This window comes from Mesocricetus auratus, unplaced genomic scaffold (assembly GCF_017639785.1).
Source record: "Mesocricetus auratus isolate SY011 unplaced genomic scaffold, BCM_Maur_2.0 Super-Scaffold_100006, whole genome shotgun sequence".
In the NCBI taxonomy this organism is placed as follows: domain Eukaryota; kingdom Metazoa; phylum Chordata; class Mammalia; order Rodentia; family Cricetidae; genus Mesocricetus; species Mesocricetus auratus.
In genome coordinates this window covers 32,204,676-32,231,470 of record NW_024429190.1, presented here as the reverse complement: position 1 = coordinate 32,231,470, position 26,795 = coordinate 32,204,676, and the positions used below count along the sequence as shown (strand labels likewise).

At 45.5% G+C, this 26,795-nt stretch overlaps 1 protein-coding gene across 1 annotated transcript in view; it reads left to right on the top strand.

Annotated features, from left to right (window-relative positions):
• Lgi2 (leucine rich repeat LGI family member 2) overlaps positions 1-24,803 on the top strand; it is a 30,302-nt gene extending 5,499 nt beyond the window's left edge. The window contains exons 4-8 of the mRNA XM_005068777.3: positions 551-622; positions 4,766-4,837; positions 5,484-5,653; positions 11,468-11,632; positions 19,408-24,803. Coding sequence (XP_005068834.1) covers positions 551-622; positions 4,766-4,837; positions 5,484-5,653; positions 11,468-11,632; positions 19,408-20,225 — 1,297 coding nt within the window. The 3' untranslated portion in view covers positions 20,226-24,803. The remainder of the gene's footprint in view (positions 1-550; positions 623-4,765; positions 4,838-5,483; positions 5,654-11,467; positions 11,633-19,407) is intronic.
• Positions 24,804-26,795: the final 1,992 nt, after the last annotated feature.

Here is a 26,795-nt window from a genome sequence, read left to right as displayed (position 1 = left end):
AGAACATCCCTTCTTGTCACCATTTGCCCAGAGATGAGGCTCTGTAGGACAGGATGAACTCAAGGTTGCTGGAAGCCATGTTTAGTGGAACTCTTCCTACACAAACTAAAATGCAAAGATGTAAAACAACAGACTCCTCTCTAGGGACTATGGTATTAACGGAAGTATATGGATAGCCGGGCGCAGGGCAATGTAAGAGGATACAGGGAAAACGTCTGGAAGTGTTCCCGTCTTACAGAGATGGGAGAATTTCTGGCGTCTGTGTAGTACATTCTTCTCCCTTCCCCAAACCCAAGATGCTATCGCCCATGTTGGCAGCTCTGAATTTGGAGACATCCATGCTGATCTGAAAGGAGCAAAGGGGTTGGTGTGCGTGTGTTCTTGCTCACGTGACCGGCTCCCTCATGGAGTTTAGTGTAGCTTGCTGCTAACTTGGGAGTTTTGATACTTCATGAGTGTTTTCCGATGTTACTGCCAAAACACATTATGTCATCTGTTAGCGATATTAAGGAGAGGGAATTTGGTTATATTATACTGCTTCTTTCCTTAGGTTCATTGAAGGGAACAAAATAGAAACCATTTCAAGAAATGCCTTTCGGGGCCTCCGTGACCTGACTCACCTGTAAGTCCTCTGAGATCTGTTGTACATGCTGGGGAGATGATTCAGTTTGTACTATGCTGGCCATGCAAACATGCGGCTCTTGGTTAGATCTCCTAAACCCATGTAAAAAGACAGGCATAGTGGTGTGTACTTCTGACCTCAGTTCTGGGAAAGCAAAGAGTGGAAGGTCCCCGGAGCTCGCTGGCCAGCCAGCCTCTCCTAAGTAGTGAGTCCCAGGTCTCAGGGAGAAACTTTATCTCAAAAACATAAGGTGGATGACTCCTGTTGTCATATGTGCACACACATGTGCATACATGAACACACACACAGGTACACACAAGCACACATACAGGATTGTTTTTCCTTGATGTTTCTGTATCACAACATCTATCAAAGAAAACTCATTTCTAGATAGCCCAAGATGTTCCTATGCTGTCAGACAACACTCTGCCCATTGGTCCCCACCATCCTCTGTCACCATGGGGACCCATATGATTCTATGTAAGTGGGAAACCCTCAGTGCTGTGAGGCCCTTGTGCTCATGGAGGAAGTGTGGTTCTTATACCCGCTTGGTGCCAGGTGCCAGGCCTGGTACCCAAAGACCTTCTCCGTGTTTTATGATAATCTGTGAGTTCCCATTCTACAGAATTGGGACTCAGTGAAGGACATCAGGGAGAGGGTAAAGTGGCATAGTGACATCCGTGTCCTCCCTTTAGGATGAAAGTTGCTTTTTCTGTTATGTTAGGTTAATCTGTAGTTTCAGCTTAACTCTCCAGTTCCTTACCGGCTTGTCAGAGACCAAAGCGGGGGAGGATTGGTCTGAATTGATTGCATGTCAGATTGGAACAAGCACACACACTTAGAAAAGTTAGTAAGATTGGAAAAAAATGGCTGTATTTGTGAAAATGCAAAACCAGACATGGTCATGGTTGGAGTCATTTATTAGCCGAGACTTGGGCTTCATTTGCATAATAGATCATTTTGTCTGAGGAAGATGATGGGTCCTATATCCATTGTCACCTTGTCTGTGATAAAAAAGAGAATTGAAGAAATTGGAGGGCACTGACTGTGGACGCTGGGCAGGGGTGGTGGTACCTTTGGGTATAGCCCTGATGGCAGTGGAGGGACATAGTCATTTAAAAGAGTCTACTCAGAAAGATCCTGCTGAAGGCACCTGCCACTGGGCACAGTGAGCCTGCCTTCTGGGGCCGTCAAGCAGAAGCCCTGCCTGAGCTGAGTGAGGGCTGCAGCGTAAGGAGAGAGGGAGCGACTGTGCGAGACTGAAGCATTATTTGTTAGCCCAGTGCATCGAGTAGAATGTGTGTCTTGTTGTCATTATTGTTCCAGGGTTTCTTGTCTTTCTATGGACATGCAGACTTCTCTGAGTCAACCTGTAGGCCAGAGCCCTCACTTCCCATGGACTGAGGTTTCAGGCTTGGGTTCAAAACTCCAGGTCATAACTTATTATGCTACTTAACTTTTCTGACACTTACTTTCCTCATTCTCAAGATAATGATGATTACACTGACTGTGGACGGTTGATGTACTTAATAGGTTTATGATGTTTGGCTGCAAAGACCAAAGCCCTGTTACCCACAGTAAATGCCAAGGATATGACTGGCATCATCATCATCTTCCTCCTCCTCCTCAATGACAATGCCATCCCATCCTTCCAGTCATTAAAAAGCCTTGGCTTTCTCTCTGGATTGATACATTTTCTTGGCCATTTGAGATTCCAGACAGAGACTTCTTAAAGGATAGATATGGCTGTGTAGAGAGCAGTAGCTGAGGCAGGTAAGTGTGGATCTTAAAGTTGGGAAGGAGGGCCGTTGTTATTAGGCACAGGCTACAGGCACAACCTACATAATGTTTATAGATGGAACTGCCCTTATCTCCCCTTTAAACTCACACAGAGAAAGCATGAACTCCAAAATTCACCCACTTCCTTAGGGAAGTCACTGCCCAAAACCTTCTCATTTAAATGAAATGTTTGATGTTGGCCTTTTGTGAACTTTCCCAACATTTAGATATCCACGTTCATATTAAAACACGAGTTGGGTTCCAAAGCATGGAGGGATCAGTGCCAATCTGTAACTAAAATCTAGGACATTTGTTTTCCAGCGGTCTTATGGAACCCGGGGGACAGGAAGCTATTAAATAGTTTGAGAAATGAAGTAAGTGCTGTGGGTTTGTAGACAATAGAAATAGAAAGGAAGATGTTAATGTTAAGCACTCAGCATGGGTAGAGTAGATAGCTCATGAAAACAGGGCTGGCTTCTGAAGCCTAAATTGCAGTCGTGGAGCAATTACTAAATACTCTTGTTTGTTTGTTTGCTTGCTTGCATTGGTCATTCCATACCTAATTATATTATTACCATTTCAATGCAACAGCCTTCAGGTAGCCAAATAGTTCTAGTTGAATAATTAACTGATAGTTAGCTAAAGTTTTTTAAACTTGCTTTCTAAATCAAAACAAACACCCCCCTTTTTTTAAATTTCCAAAAGTTACCCCAGTGTTTGTTCAGTGTGATTATACAATCAGCTTATTTCCCAACACATCGAAAAAATGTGTAAGTACCTCACTAAGAAAAGCAAGGTGAAATAGCACATGAAATGGTATTCTAATCCATTTATGGTTGCCTGAGTGGGAAGGGAATAATTAGAAGTTGTTGGCCTCTCATTCTCTGTTGGTTTTCAAGGAAGAATGTTCAGAGTAAAAAGGAGCTTAAACTTTCTACTACACCCCACTGACCGTAAAAAGAAATACTCATTTATTCAGCTATCATTCTGGGATGGGTTATGACCATGCTATGACCATGTATGACTCACTTCATACATGTTTTATAAACTACCTACATGTTTATCATTTATACATGTTGCCGTTTATACTCACAAGTAAAAGAAAACTCTAGAAGAAGGTATCCATTTCTTGACCAATTTACATTAGTGTATCTGGGAAAAGCACAGACTTGATGTACATTGTGTTTCCACACTCAATATCTTCCCACAAGGACCCTGCACTGTGGGCATCTGTCCTCAGCCGACTGGCAACAGGGCACTGCAGAGTCCTGAATCAATGGTAGCTTGAGGTGGGTGTGGACTAGCATCTCAGAAACCTCTCCAATACTAAGAAGAAACAGGGAGATGATTTCTCAGCAATCAGCTATTCACTAAGCATGCCACTTCATTGAGATTTCATTATGTTATCCTAGTGTGTCAGAGTGGAGTGTCTTCATGTAAAAGAGTGTTCACTGAGTCTTTTTCAGAAACATAGATAATCACATGTACTTGTATGGACTGTAACAGAACTTATTGGGGAAAAGTTATTCATCTTTCATTGTTTGTCTCATATTGTTGCTCCATCCATCCATCCATTCATCCATCCATCCATCTTCTAAAGTAGCATATCCATCTTTTTTATCAGCAAAGGTTTCCCAACTTTTTGAGTGTTTGTATTGCTCAAGGGGTAGGGTAAAACCATGGACAGACCACAGTCTCTATTGCTTTTGTGTCAGGAAGGTACCCAGTCAAGAAACAAACAAGTAATTAAAACATAGTTTGCAAATGACCATCTTCCAATGAAGTTCAAAGAGCTATTAATATGTGACTCGGTTAGAGTTGTTAGCGTTGAAGTCTCACCTATTGGGGGAGGTTCCTAGACTATGGAGAGTCCTACATACCATGAAATGGGATCTTGGCTTGTTTTCTTTTCTTTTTTTTTTTTTTTTCTAGACATGATCTCACTGTCAAGGACTGGCTGACCTGAAACTCACTACATACACTAAGCTTCCCTAAAGCTCATAGAGATCCACCTGTCTCTGCCTCCCAAGGGCTGGAATTAAAGGTGTTACTCCATGAGACCTGGCCTAGAAACTTGGTTTTTATTCCAAGATCCAGAGAAGCCATCTGTAATTTAATAGCTGTGTGTAAAGAGCTTAATGAAGTGCTTATTTTCCAAACAAAGAAGCTTACATTGGAATCCAGTTGTCTTGTGTAATGGAACGTGCATCTTTCTCTTGGTGTTGATGATCAAAGCTATGATTGAGCCATGTTTTGATGCAGGGCCTCAGAGCTCTCCTTGAATCATTAGAGGTACTCAAATGAACTTCAGAATGACTGGCAGGAAGGTAGTAACCACATTAAAATGTGACTTTCTTTTTCTAGTTCTTTGGCCAACAACCACATTAAAGCACTTCCAAGGGATGTCTTTAGTGATCTCGATTCTCTGATTGAACTGTAAGTAGTGCAAATTAAGTTTGTGTGACTAGTTGCAGGCCCTAGACAATTATCTTTCAAATCCCTTTGTTCTTGTCTAAGTAGTACGCTCACAGAGTCATACACACTGAGACATAGCATGTGTATTGTCTTATGTTGAATTCAACTGTCAGATACTGTACTCTGTGTCCAATAGTGAATTAGGCTTGCTGGATGGGTGGTCCCCGAGTAGTCTGTCCCTCTGCTTTGCCTTCTCAAGTTTCACTAGAAGCAGTGTGACTGGAGCACATTGTACTGGACGCAATTTAGTAAGACCTGGAATGTTTAAGTTGTGTTTGTGAATACTGTCTTCCTATTACACCCTGTTTTATCTATGGGAACCTATATTGGGATGTTCACCCATCTCTTCCCACCTCCACCATTTCCCTGAGACAATTTTCATCTTTGAGAATCAATCAAAATTGCTGCATCAAGGAATACTCACTAAAGATAAAGATAGTAAGTACAGAAAATAAGGTGCACAAAACACAGTCATTTTAAAGTAATTCCATAATTGGATTATTTTAGATGTATCAGGCTAGGAATAACCCCAGTATTTCATATTACTACCAAAAACACATCAAACATGCCTGCTTCCCTGTGTGTGTATTTGCGTTTTGTATTTCAGAGATTTAAGGGGTAATAAATTTGAATGTGACTGCAAAGCCAAATGGTTGTATCTGTGGCTGAAGATGACAAATTCCACTGTGTCTGATGTGCTATGTATCGGGCCACCAGAATACCAGGAGAAGAAGCTCAATGAAGTGAACAGCTTTGACTATGAGTGTACCACCACAGGTGAGCAGCTCTGACTATGAGTGTCCTGCCACATGTAGGCAGAACCTCTGTCCTCAGACATGGACACGGAGAATAATCCATTCTTTTCCTTGCAGATTGCCAGCTGCATATGAGGGAAAGTGAATGTAGACATTTTCTATCAAAGTTGTTTTAGAGAAAGTGTAAGATTTTTAAGAGAAATGAATCAGGGCTGGTAAGGTGGCTCATTGAGTAAAAGTGTTTGGTGACCTGAGTTCAATGCCTGGGACCTGTGTGGTTGAAGGAGAGAACTGATTGCTACCAATTATTTTCTGACCTACACACACACACACACACACACACACACACACACACACACACACACACACACACACGCGCGCGCACGCATGCACTAAATCATATAAAATGTTTAAGAAATGAATCAATTTGGTTAGGAAAGCATCTCAATAGTTAGAAAGGGTTTTGTTAGCTGCACTGGCTCTAATTTTAATTTATTTTTCTTCACTTTCCTCCCCCCTCCCTTTGAGACAGGATATTTCTATATAGCTCAGGCTGGCCCAATTCTTGTTATTTTGAACAGGCTGGCCTTGGATTTGAGGCAATTGTTCTGTTTCAGCCTCCCAAGGGCTAGGTATTACAGGTCGGTTTTTTTTGTTGTTGTTGTTGTTGATTTTTCCACCAAGCCTGTTTTAATTTTGATTCTTTGCACAATTCAAGTACGCCATCATTATTTCTTTCCTCTAGTTGTGTGTACGTATGTTCATGTGTGTGCATGCATGGGTAGTGGATGCCAGAGGTGACGCTTGAGTGCTATTCCTCAGGACTACTTTTTGAGGCAGCATCTCTCATGGTCTGAAACCTGCTGATTCAGCTGGACTGCATAGATGGCGATCTCCATGGTCTGCCTGGCTCTGCCTCCTCAGCACTTAGCTCACACGAGCACCTCACCACGTCCAGGTGCTGAGGTGCTGGGGAAGGACGATTGAGTCTTCATATGCAGAAAGTACTTTTCTGCCTGAGCTAGCTCGCCAGCTTGCCGGGCGGACTGTCTGTCTGTCTGTCTGTCTTTGAAATTGATATACAGACTTAAGAATGTGGCATGAGACCTGCTACAAATTGGCCTGCCTTTTATGAAGAGCCAGCACAGAGAAGTCAGGAGAGAATAGTTTTGCTGTCACTGGCCCTTTTTTTTTCTCCAGTAAGATGATACTTATTATAAGTTTAATACCAGATTTTTATATCTGTAAGTTATTTTCCATTTCAAGTAGGAAGAGATAACTAGGGAAATTATAGCCTGTGGCAAAGTAGAACATTTAAGGTGACAAGTGGCTGCTGAAGGAAAACATTCAGGTTGAGGGAAAACTGTAAAGGTAGTTTGACTTTGTTTTTTCAGAGCCCACCTCAGGGTTTCCATTTCCACAGTTTTGAGGTTATAGAATAAAATTAAAATGCCGACTACCTCCAGGTCCCCACAGGTAGAGGGCAGGGGGGTACCTCCGTTTGAAAGGCTCAAGCAGGTTTCCGCTGGTTTTGAAGCCGGATTTTCAAGGAGAGAGGATCAATCCACAGTGTGCAGTCGGCTTTCTAGATGTTTGTGGAAATAAACGGCAGGGCCAGGAGTTGCTATCTACACAGCCTGAAGGCATGTCAAGAAGAGTGGGAATGAGAACTCAGAAAACAGTTAAAGAAACACTGAAGACATAAAAATCCCAAGAACAAGGTATCATATTTAGGCCAAATCTACTACTATTCCCTTCCAAACAAGCCAAAACTCACCAAGTAGAAATGAATTCCAGGTGTTCGTGTGCATGTCCAGAGAAAATCACAAGTTCTGCTCTTTTACGGGAAACTGGATATTTCAAGGAAGTAGCCTTGTCTTATACCACAGAGCTGTGTGATTGGCAGGTGCCCTTTACTCGGCCTAGCCACTAAGAGGTTATTTATTGTGCTCTTAGACCAGGGCAGTGAATCAAAGGTCATGGTCAATGACATTTGTATAGAAAGGTGTTATTCAAGACCATTTGGCATTAAGTGCTATCCTACAGCTTTCTGAGGCTCCGCTTGGCCTTTCCTCCAATTCTTTTCTGGAGAATTCTCTAGACCCCACAGTGAGATTGGCATTTCCATCATTCTGTTCACACTAGTCACAGTGTCCATCTCTGAGAAGATGACACAGGGTTATAGAAAGCTCAGGCAACAGAGCGTCATTTATACGAGAAAACAGGATTTATGACTCAGGGCCTTCTGGTTCTATCTGTGTTCCGGGACTGAGAATTGTCATTGAAAAGGAGATGGCTTGGAACTGGAGCAGCCAGGACCTGAGTCCCAGAATCTGTTGGGACAGCATGAGTCCTCTAACACATTTGGGCCATCTCTTGGGTTTATTTGTCTTTGCTAACAACATTCCTAAGGCCACATGGAGCTTTCAGGTAAGCAGTGACAGACTGTTCCCTCTCTGTTGCCTTAAGGTTCACAGACACAAAAGCTCTGCTCCAAGAGTTTTCTACGTGGGGTGATGACACAACAAGATGACCTGTTCCCAGACACTGTTCCTGCCACATAAGTGTGTGGTCAATAAATTGTGAGGGCATTGACATTCCTGTTTTCTGCTCATATCAAGTCCTGGCCTCTGGTGCTCTACCAAAGGCTAGGGAAAGTATGTGTGAGAGGATGCCTGGAGAATGGAGAGCCAGACTCAATGAGAGAGATTAGAACTCGTGCAATGAGCTCGGGGTCACTTTATGGCTTCCTTACTTTGGAGGAAGCCGTCTTTTTCTTCGCTCAGATCTCTCCCTGTGTGGCCCAAGTGAGGAAGGCATTTTTACCATGCTGTTCCTCCACAGAGGGGAGTAATGAGCTTGTAGCCACTACCAGGCTGCCTCAGCTCTTCAGATTAATCACAATTCTTCCACACCCTCCCCTTCAAGTCTATTTTTAACCAGGCAGAGATTCCTGTTACCCACCGATGATCCCATGTTAGATGGATAATTCACTAAATTCCTTAGAGGGAGTGAGTTTTGCATCCTAATTGTCCTGTTAGCTTCCCTTGTTCGGGCTGATGAAAATGCAAAGAGAAATAATGCATTAATGTGCACTCTCTCTCCCCATAGGCTCAGCATCATGTATAATTTATTTTCTGCAAGTTCTATAAATAGCTATGTAAAAATGTGTGGATTCTAGTGGGAGAAAGGCCGAAATTGTAGGAGACCCACTGACATCATGAACTTGATCTGATGTGAATGGAAGTGGCGGCTCTCATGGCAGAATGTACCATTAATATTTTAACGCTAGTAAATTGATGTCACTTCAGTATGTGTGTCCTTTGAGGTCTCTCTACAATGACCATGCCTTTGGCTTTGTGAAAGTCGGGTTCAGATGTGGGTAGAAAGAGGTATTTAAATTTGTCTAGTGCCTTTCTCCAGAACGTATAGATGCCTGTCTTAGTCACTGTCCCTTAGCCCTTCCTTCCTTTTCCTTTGAAGATGGGAGTAGGGCTGTCTCCTGTGAAGGATTAGTCATTTATGTGATTAGCAGTCTGTGTCATGCCAGATAGTCAGTGTATAGGAAATATTATGAAACGATGAATTTAATTTGGAAAAATAAATTAAAACAGGGCCATGGAAGCTTGATTTGTATAACACACTCTGTATTCTGGTAGAACTACTTTTTAAACAAAATTGTTCTTGTTATTTTTAATTGAGTATTTGCCTATGAATTTGTATATACTTAGCGCCTGTGGAGGCCGGAAGAGGGTATGCTATCTCTTGGAGCTGGAGTTACAGGCACTTGTGAACTACTCAGGTCCTCTGCTAGAGCAGCACCGAGACATCTCTCTCGCCCCTATTCTGGTAGATCTTTTATATTGCAGGATCCCTCAGGAAAGGCAGAAGGCTTTTATGCTACTGTAAAGCCCACACATTCTAACGCAGAGGCTTATGTGTCTGAGACTTGAGAGCACAGTCAGGAGAGGAATGGGACCTGAAGATGTCAGGGGTTTTTTAGAACCTGTGGCCCCCATGATGAAAGGGGGGCAGCCCAATGCAGAGGAGTTTATCACTGTTTCAGCCGAAATGAAAAGAGCTGCATTCTTTGATGTCTTAGACCCCTAGAAACGGAGCCTGCAGGAGCTGCCTCCTTCCTTCCTGCTCACCTGCCTTGAACACGTGCTGGTTGCCTTCTGCACTGCCTTGGCAGTTATTTCCTGGTGGTGGAGGTTGAACAGGATGGTGTCAGGAGCAGGCTAGCAGCTACTAGGCATCTTCCCCAAGTCCTCAGCAGGTAGGACTTGCCTAAGTACAATCCTTGCTGAGTGGCATGGGCTGGGTGCTGTGCCTCACACACAACTTTGGAAATGGAGGCTCCATCTCCTACCTTCAGTCTCAGGGAAGTTTGATCTGCCTGATCTCTAGGGCTGGTCTCCCCAGACTCTGCTCTCTGCTGGGATGTGGGGGGGGCACCCTGTTCACTAGAACCATGTATCCACCCACCAGCCACTTCTACCTGTTGGGCTACAGAAGCAGCCTTCTCTTAGCTCCCAGTGTGTGTACAGATGTACACACACACACACACACACACACACACACACACACACACACACACACACACAGATGCATAGGAAGGCAGAGAGAGGTTATGTCATTTACCCCAAGGTTAGGACATCAAGAATCAACTCAGCAAAACTGTTTTTAAAATAGACACCCTCGCTGTAAAGATGGCCAGTACATAAACAGCTTGAGGTGGGACAAGCTGTGTCTGAGTCTGATGCTTATACTTCATTCGCTGAGCTCTGAGGTAGGCATTTTCACCCCTGCCCCCGCCCCTCATGATCTGAACTGTCCCTGCCACAGAGTTGAGAGGCACATCTTCCTTACCTCATCTTAGGACAAATAAACTGAGACCTGGAAGTGACCAGCCCTGGGTCTCAAGGGCAGGAAGTAGCTTCAGGCTATTTACCTCCAGGCACAATGCTCTTCCGAGTCTCACACACTCCTTGTCCCCTGAGCCCTGCTTTTCTCCTGCCTCCTGCCTTTCCTACCCCCCTCATCCCTTCCTCATACTTGCCACCTCAACTCTTGCCTAGCTGCTGCCTTTCCTGTCTCTTCTATTGAACGGGCTCCCTTAATGCCTGGCTCGTGTGACATCCCTGGTAGGGCAATGTTTCCAAATTGGACTCTGATGCTACTGTTTGGATTCATGTGACTAAGACTTAAACACACCATTGCTGGTGACATGAGCTTTCAATGAGGATGGTTAAGGATTGAGTGAGCAAAGCCCAGGATCTCCTCCTGGATGCGTAACCCAGGGGCTGTGCATGTTGGAGCATTTCTGGCCAGAAGAACTACTTAATCTCTGTTTTTTTAATCATTTGTTGTGGGAGTTTTGTTTTTTGAGACAGGGTCTCAGTGTGTGCCCCTAGCTGGCCTGGAGCTTGCTATGTGGACCAGCCTGGCCTTGAACCCACAGAAATCTGCCTGCCTATGCGTCCTGAGCACTGGAATTAGACACATGTGCTATATACCCTTCTCTCTCTCTCTCTCTCTCTCTCTCTCTCTCTCTCTCTCTCTCTTTCTCTCTCTCTCTGTGTCTGTCTGTCTGTCTCTGTGTGTGTGTGTATGTGTTGAAGAAATTCTTTCTTCCCTACATTTCTACTTCCCTTGCATACCTTCTATGCCAGCTCCGCAGGCATGCCCCCTCTCTCCCTTGACAATTCTGGGCCCACCCTACCCATTCCTCCTCAGGTACCTCCACTGATGATGCAAAGCAAAGAGAATGGCAGTTGGAATTCTCACAGGGGTTTTTATGAGCTAATATTTGTTTTTCAACGCCCACTCTCAGATTTCGTCGTTCATCAGACGCTGCCGTTCCAATCGGTGTCAGTAGACACGTTCAACTCCAAGAACGACGTGTACGTGGCCATCGCTCAGCCCAGCATGGAGAACTGCATGGTGTTGGAGTGGGACCACATAGAAATGAACTTCCGGAGCTATGACAACATCACAGGTGTGTTGTGAAAAGAAACACCCCGTTATAATCAAGGGAAGGCTTGATGCCCTACCTTGAGAGGCGGGGACCACATTCCAGCCCACACTGATGGTCACTCTAAGGTGTTCTCCATATGGTCAGATATTGGTGATAACAGAACTTCAGGTGATAATGTCTCCCTGGTGGTGATCTCTCTGGGAAAGGAGGAGGTGGGGACTCCACGAGTAAAGTGAAAAGACATCTCGCTTCCTGGTAAGAAGTCACATGGGACTCCCATGATCCTGCATAGCTAAGGCAGCCTGTCTACCAGAGCTAAGCCACAGCTTTGGTTTTGTTAAGCTGATTATTTAACTAATGTGTATACACACACACACACTCACACACTCACATAACACTCCCACACCACGCACTCACACACACACACACACACTCACACACTCACATAACACTCCCACACCACGCACTCACACACACACACACACTCACACACTCACATAACACTCCCACACCACGCACTCACACACACACACACACACTCACACACACACACCGCCCCTCCTCCTATTGTGTGTTCCCTTGCTGGGTCTTGATCAGGATGCACACTTAGTGAAAATATAGCAATGAGAATGGACCAAACATAAATTCAGGTCTTTGGCTTCTTTCGGTGCTGCAGCTGTGGGTTCCCAGGGTTTTAGTGATACTAAAAATGAACTATCTGCTTGCTGTTTAAGTAAATGGATAAAATTAAGATCAAAACAATTCTTCAATCTTCTCAGCTTTCCCAGTATAACTGATAGTGGCTGTAGAAATAGCACTCTGGGAGCCTGGTCATTGTCCTCTGAGAGACTTTCTGCCCAGGTTCCAGGAGGCATTGAACTGTTTCTCCCGAGGGTACCATGGTAGAAATTCTGGGCTGGGAAGATTCTAGGAATTTCTCAGACATAAGTGGCTACACAGCAAATGGAGGGGCATAGGTAGTCAGGGACATAGGTAGTCAGAGACAGACATAGGTAGTCAGGGACATAGGTAGTCAGGGACAGACATAGGTAGTCAGAGAAATAGGTAGTCAGAGACATAGGTAGTCAGGGACATAGGTAGTCAGGGACATAGGTAGTCAGAGACAGACATAGGTAGTCAGAGACATAGGTAGTCAGAAACAGGTAGTCAGGGACATAGGTAGTCAGTGGCATTTCACTCATGAGGGACGGGCTACTAATGAGTCTAATCATGAGTCCTGATGCTTGGGAGATGCCAGCTCAGATGAGCTAGCTGCTGCTGCCACAGCCACCTGGCCTTCTAGTGTGGAGCTACTGTCGGGGAGCAGGGCCTGGAAGCACAGACTCAGCATAGAGCTGCCTGGAGAACCTTGGATGTGAGAAGAACCTAATATCCTGGTGGGAGTTTGCTGCATGGTTTGGGCTTGCGGCTTGGTGGAGGATGTGTGGGCTGGTTCTGCCTGTGCATCCGTGCAGTCAGTACGGCTTTACAAGGGACCTCCTGCATTCATTCAGGGACAGAATGTGTCTCTATGTGTGTCCCCGTCCCAGATTGATAGAAAGGGCGTGGCACTGCTGTCTACCTGCCCTTGCCACTCACTGCAGCTGGCGATAGAGGGGAAACTGGGGACCTGGTTTAGGGTTCTCACTAATAAAAGGTTTTCAGAATGAACTCAAATGTAAGCTCAAAGGCAACCTTATTAGTATTAAGAGGAAAAGCACAGCGCACACAAGCACTAAATCTCAGCAGCTGCCTGGAGGGGGTGAATGGAAGAGAGATGGAAAAAGTCGTGCTATTTAATCTGGTACAGACACAGGTGAACAAGTAGCCGTGCGGTGGGGAGGGGAGCTTTGGAGAGAGTAAGGAAGCAGGGAGAAGCCCAAAGTGTTAAGGGAAGCAGGCTTAGAAAAGAGGTAGAAAAGGAAAAGTTGGACACTTATCTGAATCGTTCAGAAAATCAGGCAGACTTATGAACCTACTCGGCTGTAGGTCTGCTAGCCTCTGCCTAAAGGTGAGGGTTCTGGGGAGGGAAAATCTCATTGAAGGACTAATTAGTCCACCTAACTCTTTAGAAGGTGAACCTTCCTCCCTGGAGGTGCCCTTTGCCAAGGTGATTGAGGCAGCTGGAATGGTAGGTCTCCATTTCTCCCAGAGATTCTGATCACTTGGTCGGGGATTTTCTCTTTTAACTCTACCACTGGTGGTGACTTCAAATCCATCCTCCTCCATGCATTCGTTCATTGATAAAGATTACTTGGGCACTTCCTCTGAGCCAGCTGTGTTCTAGTGGTCAGGGATATTTGGGCAAGTTCGTTAATGTTCACATGCTTCTATCATCTGTAGAGTGGGAATCTTATGGCTTCTGCTTTAGATGGGATTACTGTAGCATTAGATTTGGCAGGAAGTCATGCGTATTAAAAGGGCAGAGCCTGAAGCCAATGGTAACCTTGTCCACTATGGATGAAATGGGGCCCACTCTCTTCCATCAGAGACCCCAACTTTCTGACGTCAGGTAAGACTTCTAAGACTTGTATAGCTATAGGGAACCCCAGAACTGGCAGAGACTGCCTGAAAGTGAATTGTTCACGCAGGGGAGTGATTGTCTGTTTCTTGGTAGCTGAAGTTTAGTTTGGTGTGAAAGTCTTCTGGCTTGGGTGTGCCAGCCACTAGCCTTGAACAGGAGTAAGGGAGGGAGTGTGGCTGGTTCTCTCCCCCTTGGGCTGGCCTTCCTCATTCATCATAGGGAGCTGCTCAGTGTGTCTCAATCTGTGCCTGTTAGATGGAGTCTACTCGTGCCCTGGTTAGGTATCTCTGGGTAAGAACTAAGTGGCCATGTCCACATCGATGTCTACCATTTACTTTCCATTGTCTTCTCTTCATCACCCTTCAGTTTTATTGATTTTTGTATTTTTATTGATTTGTGACTTCTGCATGTTCTAACCTATAATTTTTGCAGACAGACAGATGAGTGCGTGTGCACACACATACACAATTTCACTTGCTACTGACACACCCACAGGCTGGTCACCTGGACAGTGGGCTTGAGGTCCTTCTCTAGGACAGACAGACTTTTAAGCAGCCCCCATCAAGAGACATAGGGACCTCTACAGTGCTCCCCCCCAAGATGGAAAGGAAGCATGAATTAGAAATCTCTGTCTGTAGGGTGGGAGTTCTTGAGTACTTTGGAAGTTCATGCCCTAAAGCCTCACAAAAGACACCCGGCATTTATCCTAGCAGATTCTTACAGTTGAGAACACTGCCAGATGGTTTCAAAGCCTGTTTATTTAACAATATGTGAAAGGAAATATGTCATTTATCAAAAATGAAAAAGTAGAAAGACCTGCTATGCCCAACAATAGAGTATTTGTTAAGTAGGTTTTGGTGCATTTGTGCCATATAATATAGTATAGTATTGTGGATTTTTTTAGTTTATTAAACTTTATTTGTGTGGTTGTTTTGTCTCCCTGTGTATGTGTGCACCACTTGCATTCCTGGTGACCACAAATCCCAGAAGATGGCACAAGGTCCCTTGGAACTGGTTACAGATGGCTGCCATGTGGGAGCTTGGAACCAAACATGGGTCTTCTGGAAAAACACCAAATGCTCTTAAACTCCCAGCCATCTCTCCAGCACCATTGTATAGTTTTTTTTAAATACAGAAGATGACTGATAGCACAGGGTTTGGTCCTCAGAACCCACATAAAAAAGGACAAAATGTGGTGCCTCCTGATTTTAATGTCACACTGAGGAGGCAGAGACAGGTAGACTTGCTGTGAGAAATGATGCCCTGGCTTGTCTTCTGGACCCTGAATGTGCATGCACACAGGTGCACACACAGATATACATGTATATACATATAAAAGTGGCTTTTAAAAAGCATTATAAAAAGCATGTATATACTATAAGCCCTGATGTTTTTAAAGAAGCACATTTGATATAGCTATATATAGACTTTGATATGTAGATTAAAGATGAAAAAATATATTAAGGTTTTTTTTGTTGCATCATAAACAGATTTTATTTGTGTCTTTTGGTACTTTGGTGATGGAAAATAGGTAATCTAGATTTAAAACCCAGGTACTACTTCATACAGGCTGTGTGACTTTATAAATTGCTGAGCCCTTCCTTCTCTGCCTCATTGTAAAAGTGAACATGATGGTAAGAGTCATGCCTGTCTCCAGTGGTGATTGGAAGGGGGAGTGGATATGCAGAAGGGCTTAGCGTAGTGCCTGGTTACAATCACCCACTTCCTAAGTTTTACCGTTATTATCCCCAACTTTTGCTGTGGTGAACAAGCACTCAGGAAAACAACACAAGGGTTTGTTTTAAGCAAAGGCAAGGGGTCAGGTTCCAGGAAGTCCAATGAAAGAGAAAAGTAAATTCCTCCCCTAAAGCCTCGGATTCCCTTTGCCCCCAAAGCTAATCTGCAGGACAGAAATTGCATCATTATCCTTGTAATTTACAGACCAAATTCACTTCGGTCAAATTACCGAGAAGATTAAAAGACAAAACTAGTAATGATCTAGAGGTAGGGACAGTGAGTGATCTTTGAGATATGAGTGGTCCTTTAGCTTGCTGGGTGGCCTTCTTCAGTGGGGGATGGGAGTCCAGTGTAGAGAACATGCCAGTGTGAGCAGGGTTCCTTGTGTCACCTGAGCTGGGTCTCAGACCACTGTAAATTCCACCAGCATTTCTGCACTGTGGGCCAGCATTAAGGGAGTGGGGAATGTCCCGTGATTGTCAGGACAGTTACTTGGCTCGTCCTGTAATGACATCCTGTGTTCCGGCACCACACACTAAGAGTTCTGCTCTGAATATTTTTTGCACACTCTTTGGCTTCTCCAGAGACCCCGAGGATCCCACCATAGAGACACACATTGCAAAACTCACCATCCTGGCTGCTTCTTATGTACTGTACGGTGGTGTTGGGTACACTGGTATTGTGTGTGACCGATCTTCTCATCTTTCTCACAGTGTACCGGCTAAAAGCAGCTCATCCCCCTCTGCAGACCTTTATGTCCAGTCTTTATGTCTGTGATCCCTCCTGCAGGTAGACCGACAGCTTTGTCCTTTCAGGGGCTGGCTGCATTCACTTAGCAGGATGTCCTCTAGGCTAGTTCATGCTGTAGTATGCAGCAGGCTTTCCTGCCTTTTGGAGATTGAATACTATTCCTGGTGTTCATGGATCACAGCTGGTTTATCTCTTCATCTGTCTGTGAGAGCGTGGATTGCATCCGCTTTCCAGCTGTTGTGTGTAATGATACTTTCAATATGACTGTCTCGGTACATTTTAGTGCTGCTATTTAACAGGAAGGCTTATAAACAACAGAAATTTTCTTTTCAAGTTCTGGAGTCTGAGATATCTGGTGCAACATCGCCCTTCATGGCACTGTGTGTATGGTGTGTATGATGTGGTGTGTGTGTGTGTGTGTGTGTGTTATGTGTTTGTGTGTGTATGGTGTGTATGTATGTGTTTGTGTGTAGTATGTGTGTATGGTGTGGTATGTGTGTGTGATGTGTGTGTGTGGTGTGTGTGTGTAGTATGTGTTTGTGTGTGGTATGTGTGTATGATGTGGTGTGTGTGTTATGTGTTTGTGTGTGTATGGTGTGTATATATGTATGTGCGGTGTGGTATGTATTTGAGTGTGTGTGTTACATGTTTGTTTGATGTGTGTGTGGTGTGATGTGGTGTGTGTGTGTGTGTGTGTGTGTGTGTGTGTGTGTGTGTGTGTGTGTAGGCATATTGCCTCATCACATCTGTAGGAGTCAGAAGACAACCTTGGCTATCAGTTCTTACCTTCCATCTTGTCTAAGATGGATTCTCTTTTGTTGTTTGTCTACACCAGGCTAGCTTCTCCTGTCTCCACCCCCCATCTTACTATAGGGGCACAGAGATTCTAGGACTTAGGGATTTGACCACAGGTCTTTGTATTCACACCCAGAGCCGTTTCCCTAGTCCCTCAGGTCCAGTCACACCCTTCCCCAGCCTCTTCAAGGTGAAGGACAGAAGGAAATCCCTAGGGTTCCTTTTGTAAGCTTAATTCTAGTCATGAGTGACCTAGTCACCTCCCCAAACCCTTACCTCATGGTCCCATCCCTCAAGGTTGTTAGAGATGGAGAAACCCTATTCCTGAATGGCCTCCGGCCCTGGCCATGACAGCAGTCTCAATTCCTGTGCTTCTGAGGGAGAAGAACTCACACTGGGGCACAGCACAAGTGAGCAGTCTGTTTTAACAGGAGGATAAGTGAAAGTTAAGTATTCCCTCTAGAATGGAGGACAGACCCAGCCGAGCCATGGCAACCGGCCACCTCCACATCTGGGCTTCCAATCCTTGACCTACTACTTCTCCAGTTATCCACCTCTGGGGTGGCTTGGAGTGATTTCTTTTCCAGAATAGCTGGATATTTTCTTGGAATCATTTTTACCCATAACTCAGTCATTAAATGTCTTCGGTGCAAGAATCCATATAAAGCTGTAACTACTAATACAGTCAACAAGTTTAATAGAGGAAAGGGCAATGGTGCATGCTCCCCGTCTTAGGGTTTCTATTGCTGTGAAGAAACACCATGACCAAAGCAATTTGGGGAGGAAAGGGTTTATTCAGCTTGTGCTTCCAAATCACAGTTCATTATCAAAGGAAGTCAGGGCAGGAACTCTAGCAGGGCAGGAACCTGGAGGCAGGTCTGCTGCAGAGGTTGAGGGGGAGTGCTAGTCACTGGCTTGCTCAGCCTGCTTTCTCATACAAACCAGGACCACCAGCCGGGGCCGGCACCACCCACAATGGGTTGGACCCTCCCACATAGATCTCTAATTAAGAAAATGCCCTGCAGGCTTGAGTATAGCTTGATCTTATGGAGGCATTTTCTTAATTGAGGCTTCCTCCTTTCTGACGACTCTAGCTTGTACCAAGTTGACATAAAACCAGCAAGTCCCCAAAGAGGGCCTCTGTGGGATCTGGCCAAGGCTGGCTGTGTTGGTTTTCCCAGAGCCCTGGCTTTCCTCTTACATGCTCTGTTTGGCTGCCTCAGACCCCACCTGAAAGCCCTCTTCTTTATCTCCCCCAATGTTCCGGATGACTGTCCTGACTGGTTTTTGTCAACTTGACACAAACCTAAACATATCTCGGAAGAAGAGGGAATCTTTAATTGGAAATGGAATCCATAAGATTGTCCTGTACGCATGTCTATACGTCTATCTGTACAGCATTTTCCTGACTGATGATTGATGTGGGAGGGCTCAACTCACTGTGTGTGGTGCCACCCCCAGGTAGGTGGCTCTGCATGCTGTAAGACAGCAGGCTGAGTAAGCTGCCCTCCTCCATGGTTTCTGCTCCAGTTCCTGCCTTCAGGGTCCTGCTCTGATTAAGTTCCTGCCCTGACTTCCTTCAGTGACGGATTGTGATTGGAACTCTGGAATAAAGCCTTCCCCCCACAAGTTGCTTTTGCTCATGATGTCTTTATCACAGCAGTAGAAACCATAACTAAGACACCAACCTCTCTGTGTCAGCCCTAACCTTTGTTTGAAACCTAGCCAGGTCAGGTTTCTATGTGTGACTCTGAGGACTACATGAACATGTGATCTCTCAATTTGTTATCCAGGCTTCTACTCCAGCTTCTGCTTTGAGTTCTTTTTGGTTTGTATCAAGAAGTAAAAGTGTCCTCTGGCTAATCTAGGTTTTAAGTTTCCATGGCACTACAATCCCTTTGGGCAAGCAGCACCAGGCCCAGGGTCTGGGGGGGGGGGGGTTAGCACTCACTTTAGGCACACTAATGTCTTCTCTTTCTCTTGGCCACAGGCCAGTCCATTGTGGGCTGCAAAGCCATCCTCATCGATGATCAGGTCTTTGTGGTGGTGGCCCAGCTCTTCGGTGGCTCTCACATTTACAAATACGATGAGAGCTGGACCAAGTTTGTCAAATTCCAAGACATAGAAGTGTCTCGAATTTCCAAGCCCAATGACATCGAGCTGTTTGAGATTGACGACGAGACCTTCTTCATCATCGCTGACAGCTCGAAAGCAGGCCTGTCCACAGTCTACAAGTGGAACAGCAAAGGCTTCTACTCATACCAGTCTCTGCATGAGTGGTTCAGGGACACGGACGCAGAGTTTGTTGACATTGATGGGAAATCACACCTCATCCTGTCTAGCCGCTCCCAGGTCCCCATCATCCTGCAGTGGAACAAAAGCTCGAAGAAGTTTGTCCCCCACGGTGACATCCCCAACATGGAGGATGTGCTGGCTGTGAAGAGCTTCCGAATGCAGAACTCCCTCTACCTTTCGCTCACCCGTTTCATCGGGGACTCTCGGGTCATGCGGTGGAACAGTAAGCAGTTTGTGGAGGTCCAGGCTCTTCCATCCCGGGGGGCCATGACCTTACAACCCTTTTCCTTCAAAGATAACCACTACCTGGCCCTGGGGAGTGACTACACATTCTCACAGATATACCAGTGGGATAAGGAGAAACAGCAGTTTAAAAAGTTTAAAGAAATCTATGTGCAAGCTCCCCGGTCTTTCACAGCCGTCTCCACCGACAGGAGAGATTTCTTTTTTGCATCCAGTTTCAAAGGAAAGACAAAGATTTTTGAACATATCATTGTTGATTTAAGTTTGTGAAAGGTGTGATGGGGGGAGGGATTTCAAAGATCTGTAGTGTTAGCTCTCACAAGAGAGAGAGGACCAAGAAGAAATGAAATTTAAAAAGAAAAAAAAAACATAAAATAAGCCAGGCTCAGAGCTCTGAAATTAAAATTCCACAATGCACTGGAGAAATAGTTAGACATTTTCAGACTTTTAGGATTCACATTTTAACCAGGGATTGCAATTGCATTCTTTTTCTTTTTTCTTTTTCTTTTCTTTTTTCTTTTTCCTTTTTTTTTCTCTTTTTTTTGGCTGACTGCATGACAGGCCAATGCTGCTATTTAAACATGGCATCTTAAAGCCTGTAATTCTTGAGAAAAGAGTACAGCATTTTACCATCTAGCAAGTGACATGTTGCTACTTTATTTTCAATAAGAAAGAAGAACACAGAGCAAGACGGGCCAGCCCTTTTAGTGAAATTAAGAAGCGCAGGCAAAAAGCCCCCACCCAGCTAAACCCACAGACCTCCTTATCCCATCTGAGCCATCTTTCAGCTAAGAACTCTTAAAGCCAAAGTGAACTGGAAATATTTGCTGGTCATTCATTTGAACGTCTCACAACACTGTCTACAGTGCTATTTTGAGCTATCCTAGCTTCCTGAAAGTCGTGTCCAGTCCTTCCAGAATCTTCCTTGGAGCAGAACCTTGGCTCTGCCCTCGTTTGGATTGATCCCCCTCATGAGTGTGTTCACAGGTTAATATTTGACATCGCTTCCTCTGCCACAGAGAAAATATTCTAGTGACACATGTCTAGGCCAGCATGGGCTGTGGGCCCAGCAGCAAGATAAAGGGATTTCCCCCTTTTTAATTTTTTTTTTTGGTTCAAAGGTGACCCTCAAGGTAGCTGGAGCAATCATGTGTGTCTGATGTGCTCTGTTGCTCACTTGCGTCTCTGAACCCATCCTTTTAGTTGGTGGGTAACTGGCAGACAGGCCAAAGGCTGAATGGTGCTTTTCATCTGTCCTTTAGAGGGATGGAACAGGTGTTTCCATCTAATGCTCATGGGGTAGGGCTTTTGAAGTGAGATTTGTACGGAGTCAGAGGGGACTTCACACAGATCTTGATGCACTTTGAGACTCAGAGGGGCCCCTTTGATTGATGAATGTCTCTGCCCTCTGGACAACTTAATATTTCAAGTAATTGATTGAATAGAAACCTGCCCACCTGCCCACCTGCCTCCCTTGCTGCCAGAACAGTGCTTTGTGGAGTTGCAGCTATTACAGTGGCTGGCTTGGGCAACCCCGCTGAAGTTTCTGCACACACAAGTCAGAATCCCAGCTTGGATGCTGTCGACAGGGGCGCGCCTCCCTCTTCCAGCACACTAGGAAAAGGAAGCGTGGCCATGTTCTAGTGGTGGGGTATCTGGTACAACATCAGGAGAGACCAGCTGGAGCCCAGTAGACTTAATCTCATAGAGCACGTCTGTGCTTGGGATCAGGTGGCCTATTTCAGAATAGGCCTCCAGTGGGGACAGCAGGGAAGCTCATGGGGTCTGCTTTTGTAGATGGTTCCACGGTGGATATTCTAAGTAGCTGGTTCTCTTTGAGAATATGAAGCAGATGCCTTTTCGGGGCACACTTTGCAGAATAGCCCACTGTATCTCTTCTAGCCATGAAGGTAGCACAATCCCCCTGCAGTGTGGTGTGGAGTTTTAATGGCCATCACCACACTGTATATAGGTAGAAGGTTTGTCAGAAATGCGAGTGTCTGTTCTTTTCTGTAAGCAGCATGGACTGATCGATACACCACACCAGAGAGCTATGCGTTGATGATAATCAGCACTCCCGGCTGATGTTTCCAGCCTAGGGGACCAAGGACTTTAATGAACCCTGTCACTCACATTCTGTAGCGTGGTTGCTTGGAACTTTGGTGCTAAATGCCAAGCAAATAGAGAGAGTGGTCTGTTTTCGTTTTCTAGGCATAAATCACTCTTTCTTTGCATTCTTTTGTCTTCTTGGTTCATTTGAATTGACGATGAGTTCTCAGCTCTCCGTGTTGGAGGCTGGAAGTATGATGTTTTTGCTGTTCCTTCCCCTGGAGAACAAGCAAGCCATGCCTCATTCCCACCCCCATGCACGGGTTCCCCCAGGTAGATGTAGCACTCTTGTTTTCTGTTGCTCATAGAGGAACCCACAGGGGCATCTCTCAGAGTGCCACCTACACAGAGCCTCCTGCCAGCTGTTCTGTGCTCCCTTAAGAGGGAAGTTAGGGACTCGACATAGCCATTGCTTAGAGTTTGGAAAGTCCAGATACACAGGGTCTGAGCTTGGGATGGGGGCTTCCTTACACCCAGATGAAGCATTTGAGTAGCAAAAGAGGTTCCTAGTAGGTGATGGGGCTGGGGTAGGAGAGGACTGGCCGTCTTCTCTGCTGCAGTCAAGTTTCCCTTTTCTTTTAAAGCAAGTTTACACAAGACTGGAGTCTGCAGTCTTCTGTGTCCTGTGCTGTGTGAGTGGATGTTTGTTCTGGCCAACACAGCGAAGGAGCAGAGATGTTCTTGGCATAAGGTGGGGGAGCTTTGCTTCATTAATCTTACTGCTCTCTCCCAAGGATCCCTGAAGTTTTAAGCAATCTCTGCAAAAGGCTTTCTTCCAGTAATGATGTAGAATAACAAAACCCACCCACACAACCATGACAAAAGCCCAAGGCAGAGAAATGCGTAGGACTGTCCCGCTGAGGGGGATTGCTGGCTTCTTCCCCCCCTCCCTCCCTCCCTCCTTCCCTCCTTCCCTCCCTCCCTCCCTCCCTCCCTCTCTCTCTCCCTCTCTCCCTCCTCCCTGCCTCCTCCTCCCCCCTCTTCTCTCCTTCTTATCACCCATACACTGTCATCAGCTCAGCTTGTCCTTGTTCACCTGGGTTCCTAGGCTGACCCCTCCAGTCAGTAGCCGTGTGGCTTTTAGGCCCTAACCTGAAACTGAGGGTTAGTCTTCAGACTCTAAGATCAGTTGTAGAGCTCTATAAAGACTAAAAATAAACCCCAGGGTTGACAAGCACTTTGTTCTTGGGCTGTTGGTAAGGTCAGCATCATGGAAGCTTTATGTCCCCATTCTGTACATCTGTGTTCCTCTCATGTGTCGTACGTAGCTCTTTGGTTTACAGAGGGCAGGTGTTATTCTGATTTCAGAAAGAAGGAAATAGATACAGAGCCCAAGTGGATGGCCTGCCTGCAATTATGCCGTGCTAAGCAGCAACTTTCCCTTGGACAGCAGGTGCTGCACTGTCTCTCTCTAATGCTCTGCTGTGCCCACCCAAACGCAGACACTGTTGCCATGACAGTGAAGACAGCAACTCTTTTAGATTAAGCAGAAGTACATGCAGGATGAAGAGCCAAGAGGAAAGTCATACCTGACAGACACCATTCAATCATCAGTGCCATTGAGCAATCAACAAACACCCCAGAATTGTTGTGACATGTCCAGCCAGGCTTGAGAAGGCCTTCCAGAAATGCTGGCTAGCTTCAATTGTCTAGAGCATTTTTAGCAGGCATGACTGTATCTCTTCTCACACAGCCATGGGAGGAATGCCGAGGCTGGACACATCTGGTTCTTGCCACGATGTCCACCACATAAGATGAGTTCTGTGAGAGAGAAATTAAAAACCCAAATGCAGGAGTGATGATGAATTGCTCTGGGACCCTCTCCAGCCTTCGGGGAGCTGACAGAGATTGACAGTGTTGTGTTCTTCTTCCGGTGGGGTGAGGCTGTGTGTTTTTAGGAAAGAAATCAGTGTGAGAGCCAGGAGTGCTCCTGATGGAAATGTCTCTGTCTGGGGGAGCTCCATGCGAGCCAGATGAATGTTGGTGGGAGGGGCTCCTGTTTGCATGCCACCTAAAGGAAACCTCTAGCCAGCTTCCCCAGTCTGGGAGTTATCTCATTAGGCAGTGCCGGGGTGGGGGGAGGGGTTGTTCGACAACCTCCATAGAGCGGAATCAGCAGTCTAGCAGCAGGTGCAATAAACAAGGTGGTTCAGGGCTGGGGCACCATGGGAAAATGGGGAGAAATGCAGGACAGATGGCCATGGAGCCAGTGTGCTGGGGAAAGAGGGAATAATCTGGAAAGCAAAGAAAGGAGTAACCATAATTCCTGTTGCCTTCGCAGAGGGTGGAATGACCAGGCAAATCAACAGCATGCCCGGTAATTGACCAGCATCCATTGTGATGCCGATTCAGATAACAATGGCATCACCAGATCACTGGGCTGTCAGCTGAGGCACTCTGCCCCTTACCCTGTCTCATTGCTTGTGCCAGCAGCCACCTCTTTCCAGTGGGAAACTATGCATTCCCTATCCAGCCCCTTGACGATCAGGAATGTATGAGAACTGTGATAAACTAGGCCAACATGCCATTTGGTACTGTTTTTATGTATTTTAAATGTACAACTTAGGTGACACCATACTTTATATGTATATGGAAGTTTTACAGTAGGCAGACAATGATGGGTGTGTTTTAAAGCTGTAGATCTACTTAGCTCTTTTTGGAAAATAGATTCAACACATGATATGCCTCTTAATTCTATATATTCTGTAATTCCGTGAATAAAAAGTAGCAAATGCCTAACACAGTTTTAATCTCTGGTCTGCTTCAAAATGGATGTATCCACTTGAGTCACAGAGAGCTGAGGAGGTTGGGGAGGATGGAAACATCTTTGTGACTTCCCTGCTGTTTAAATGGAAGATGGGTGCCATGGGTGAGGGGCTTTGTCCCCCTCCTTGGAAACTAAGAACTCATTTAAAAACCACTAAATTTTCCAAAGAACTTTCCAGTATATGTCTATCTGATGTATGTACTCAGAAACCTGGTGGATGGGCTAGGAGTTCTAGGAATCTTTGAGGAACTTGTAGTAATAGAAGGTGTTGTTTTGCTCAGTTGTGAGCAATGAAACATGAACCACAATACTCAACAGAATCCATGTGGAGTTTATTGGGGAAAAGGAACAAAGGGAGAGGTAGGTGTTGGCCAGCCAGGAACAGAGTTGGAAAGGGTAGAAGGGAAGACGAAAGGGATAAGGGGATAGGGGGCCAAGGGGCGAACAGGTGGGAGATGCTCACTTAAAAGGGAAAGCTTGCACAAGCGTACAGAGTCCTTATGCCGCCTCGTAACGCATGACATAGCCATACAACACAGGGCTCTTTGAGCTTTCTAAGTATCTGCCTGAATGTCAGTGTGTGTACCCTGCCAGTTGTCAGGGGGCAGGTCAGCATAATGCCAGGATACCAACAGAAGGGAGGATATCTAAATCTTGCTGAATTCCCCAAGGGAGGGACCTTGGTCCTCTGCATGGCTAAAACCTAACTGGCACATAGTAGGTCTACAGCACATGCTTGCCACATGTACCTTAACCTAAGACCCATTGGCTTAGTTGGACAAGGGAAGGGTTAAGATCCTAATTCACATAAAGCTGGCAATACCTACTGTGTGCAAAGCATTCTGAAGTGCTATGTGCTCCTTATGAATTACTCAGGTGTAGGTACAATTATCCGTCATAGAGAGCTGTGTGACTAGTTGAGCAACAAAAGCATTCATTAGGGTCATAATTAGACAACTAATGACTGCCAAGGCATGGCACAACACTGGCTTTCTGTTTTTATATCTGTATTCCATTCCCAGGGACAGGAGCCCAGCATGGCATAGCTGGTACCTTTGCTCAAGGTCTCCCAAGACTGTGCATGGATCTCCTGGAGGGTCAGCATGTTCACATTGTAGAATTTATTTTTTCTTGTTGACTGTGATGGGCGAGTTCCCATCTCCTTGCTGGCCATTGGTTGGAGGCCTCTTTTAGCATCTAGAGTTCACGCTCAGGTCATCCCTTCTCCATTGGCCCCTCAACCCTACTGCTGCTGGCTTCTTCAGGTCATCTGGAGCCCCAGAAGAAAAAAATCATCACTTTGACCTGGTTCTCTTGCTTTGAGCCGTGTGTATACAGAGATTTAGTTCTTAGGGGAAAGACCACTGTGGGCCACAGGAAATACCAGTAGACACAGAAGAAGAAGGACTCACCGTTTCCAGTCTGGTTTTGCTCTTAAATCATTGTTTCTTGTTTGTGAAGTGACAGAAAGGAGTAAAAATCTCCAAGCCTGCAATCCTGAAAGTCATTAAGGCATCGGTCCCCTCTCTGCCGCCCCCCCCACTCCCCGCCATGACATCCTGGTGTTGATGGTCTTGGTATCAAGAGCTTTCAAGGAGGTTCTGCAACAGATAGAGGCAAGGACACTTCATTCCTCCATTTCTCAGAGCACTAACTGAAGCCAAAATGTCTGGGAAGACTTGGAGCCTCAAGTAACATGTCACCTTCACTGATCAACTGGATTGTACTTGTACTGCCTACCAGCCAGGACACCCCTTTACTAACCAGGGTCTAATTGGTGCAGATGGCTTTTCTTTTAATGACAAATTGGTAGCAGAGGTAATACTCAAGGCCTCCGATGAACCCAACCTCCTGGCCTCTGCTGCAGGCAGTCAGTCTCCTTAAGTGTGAACTTCTGGTCCTTCCTGGAGTCAGACGGCAAACCAAGCAGGGAGGCTGCTGAGGATGAGAGGCTTCCTCAGGCA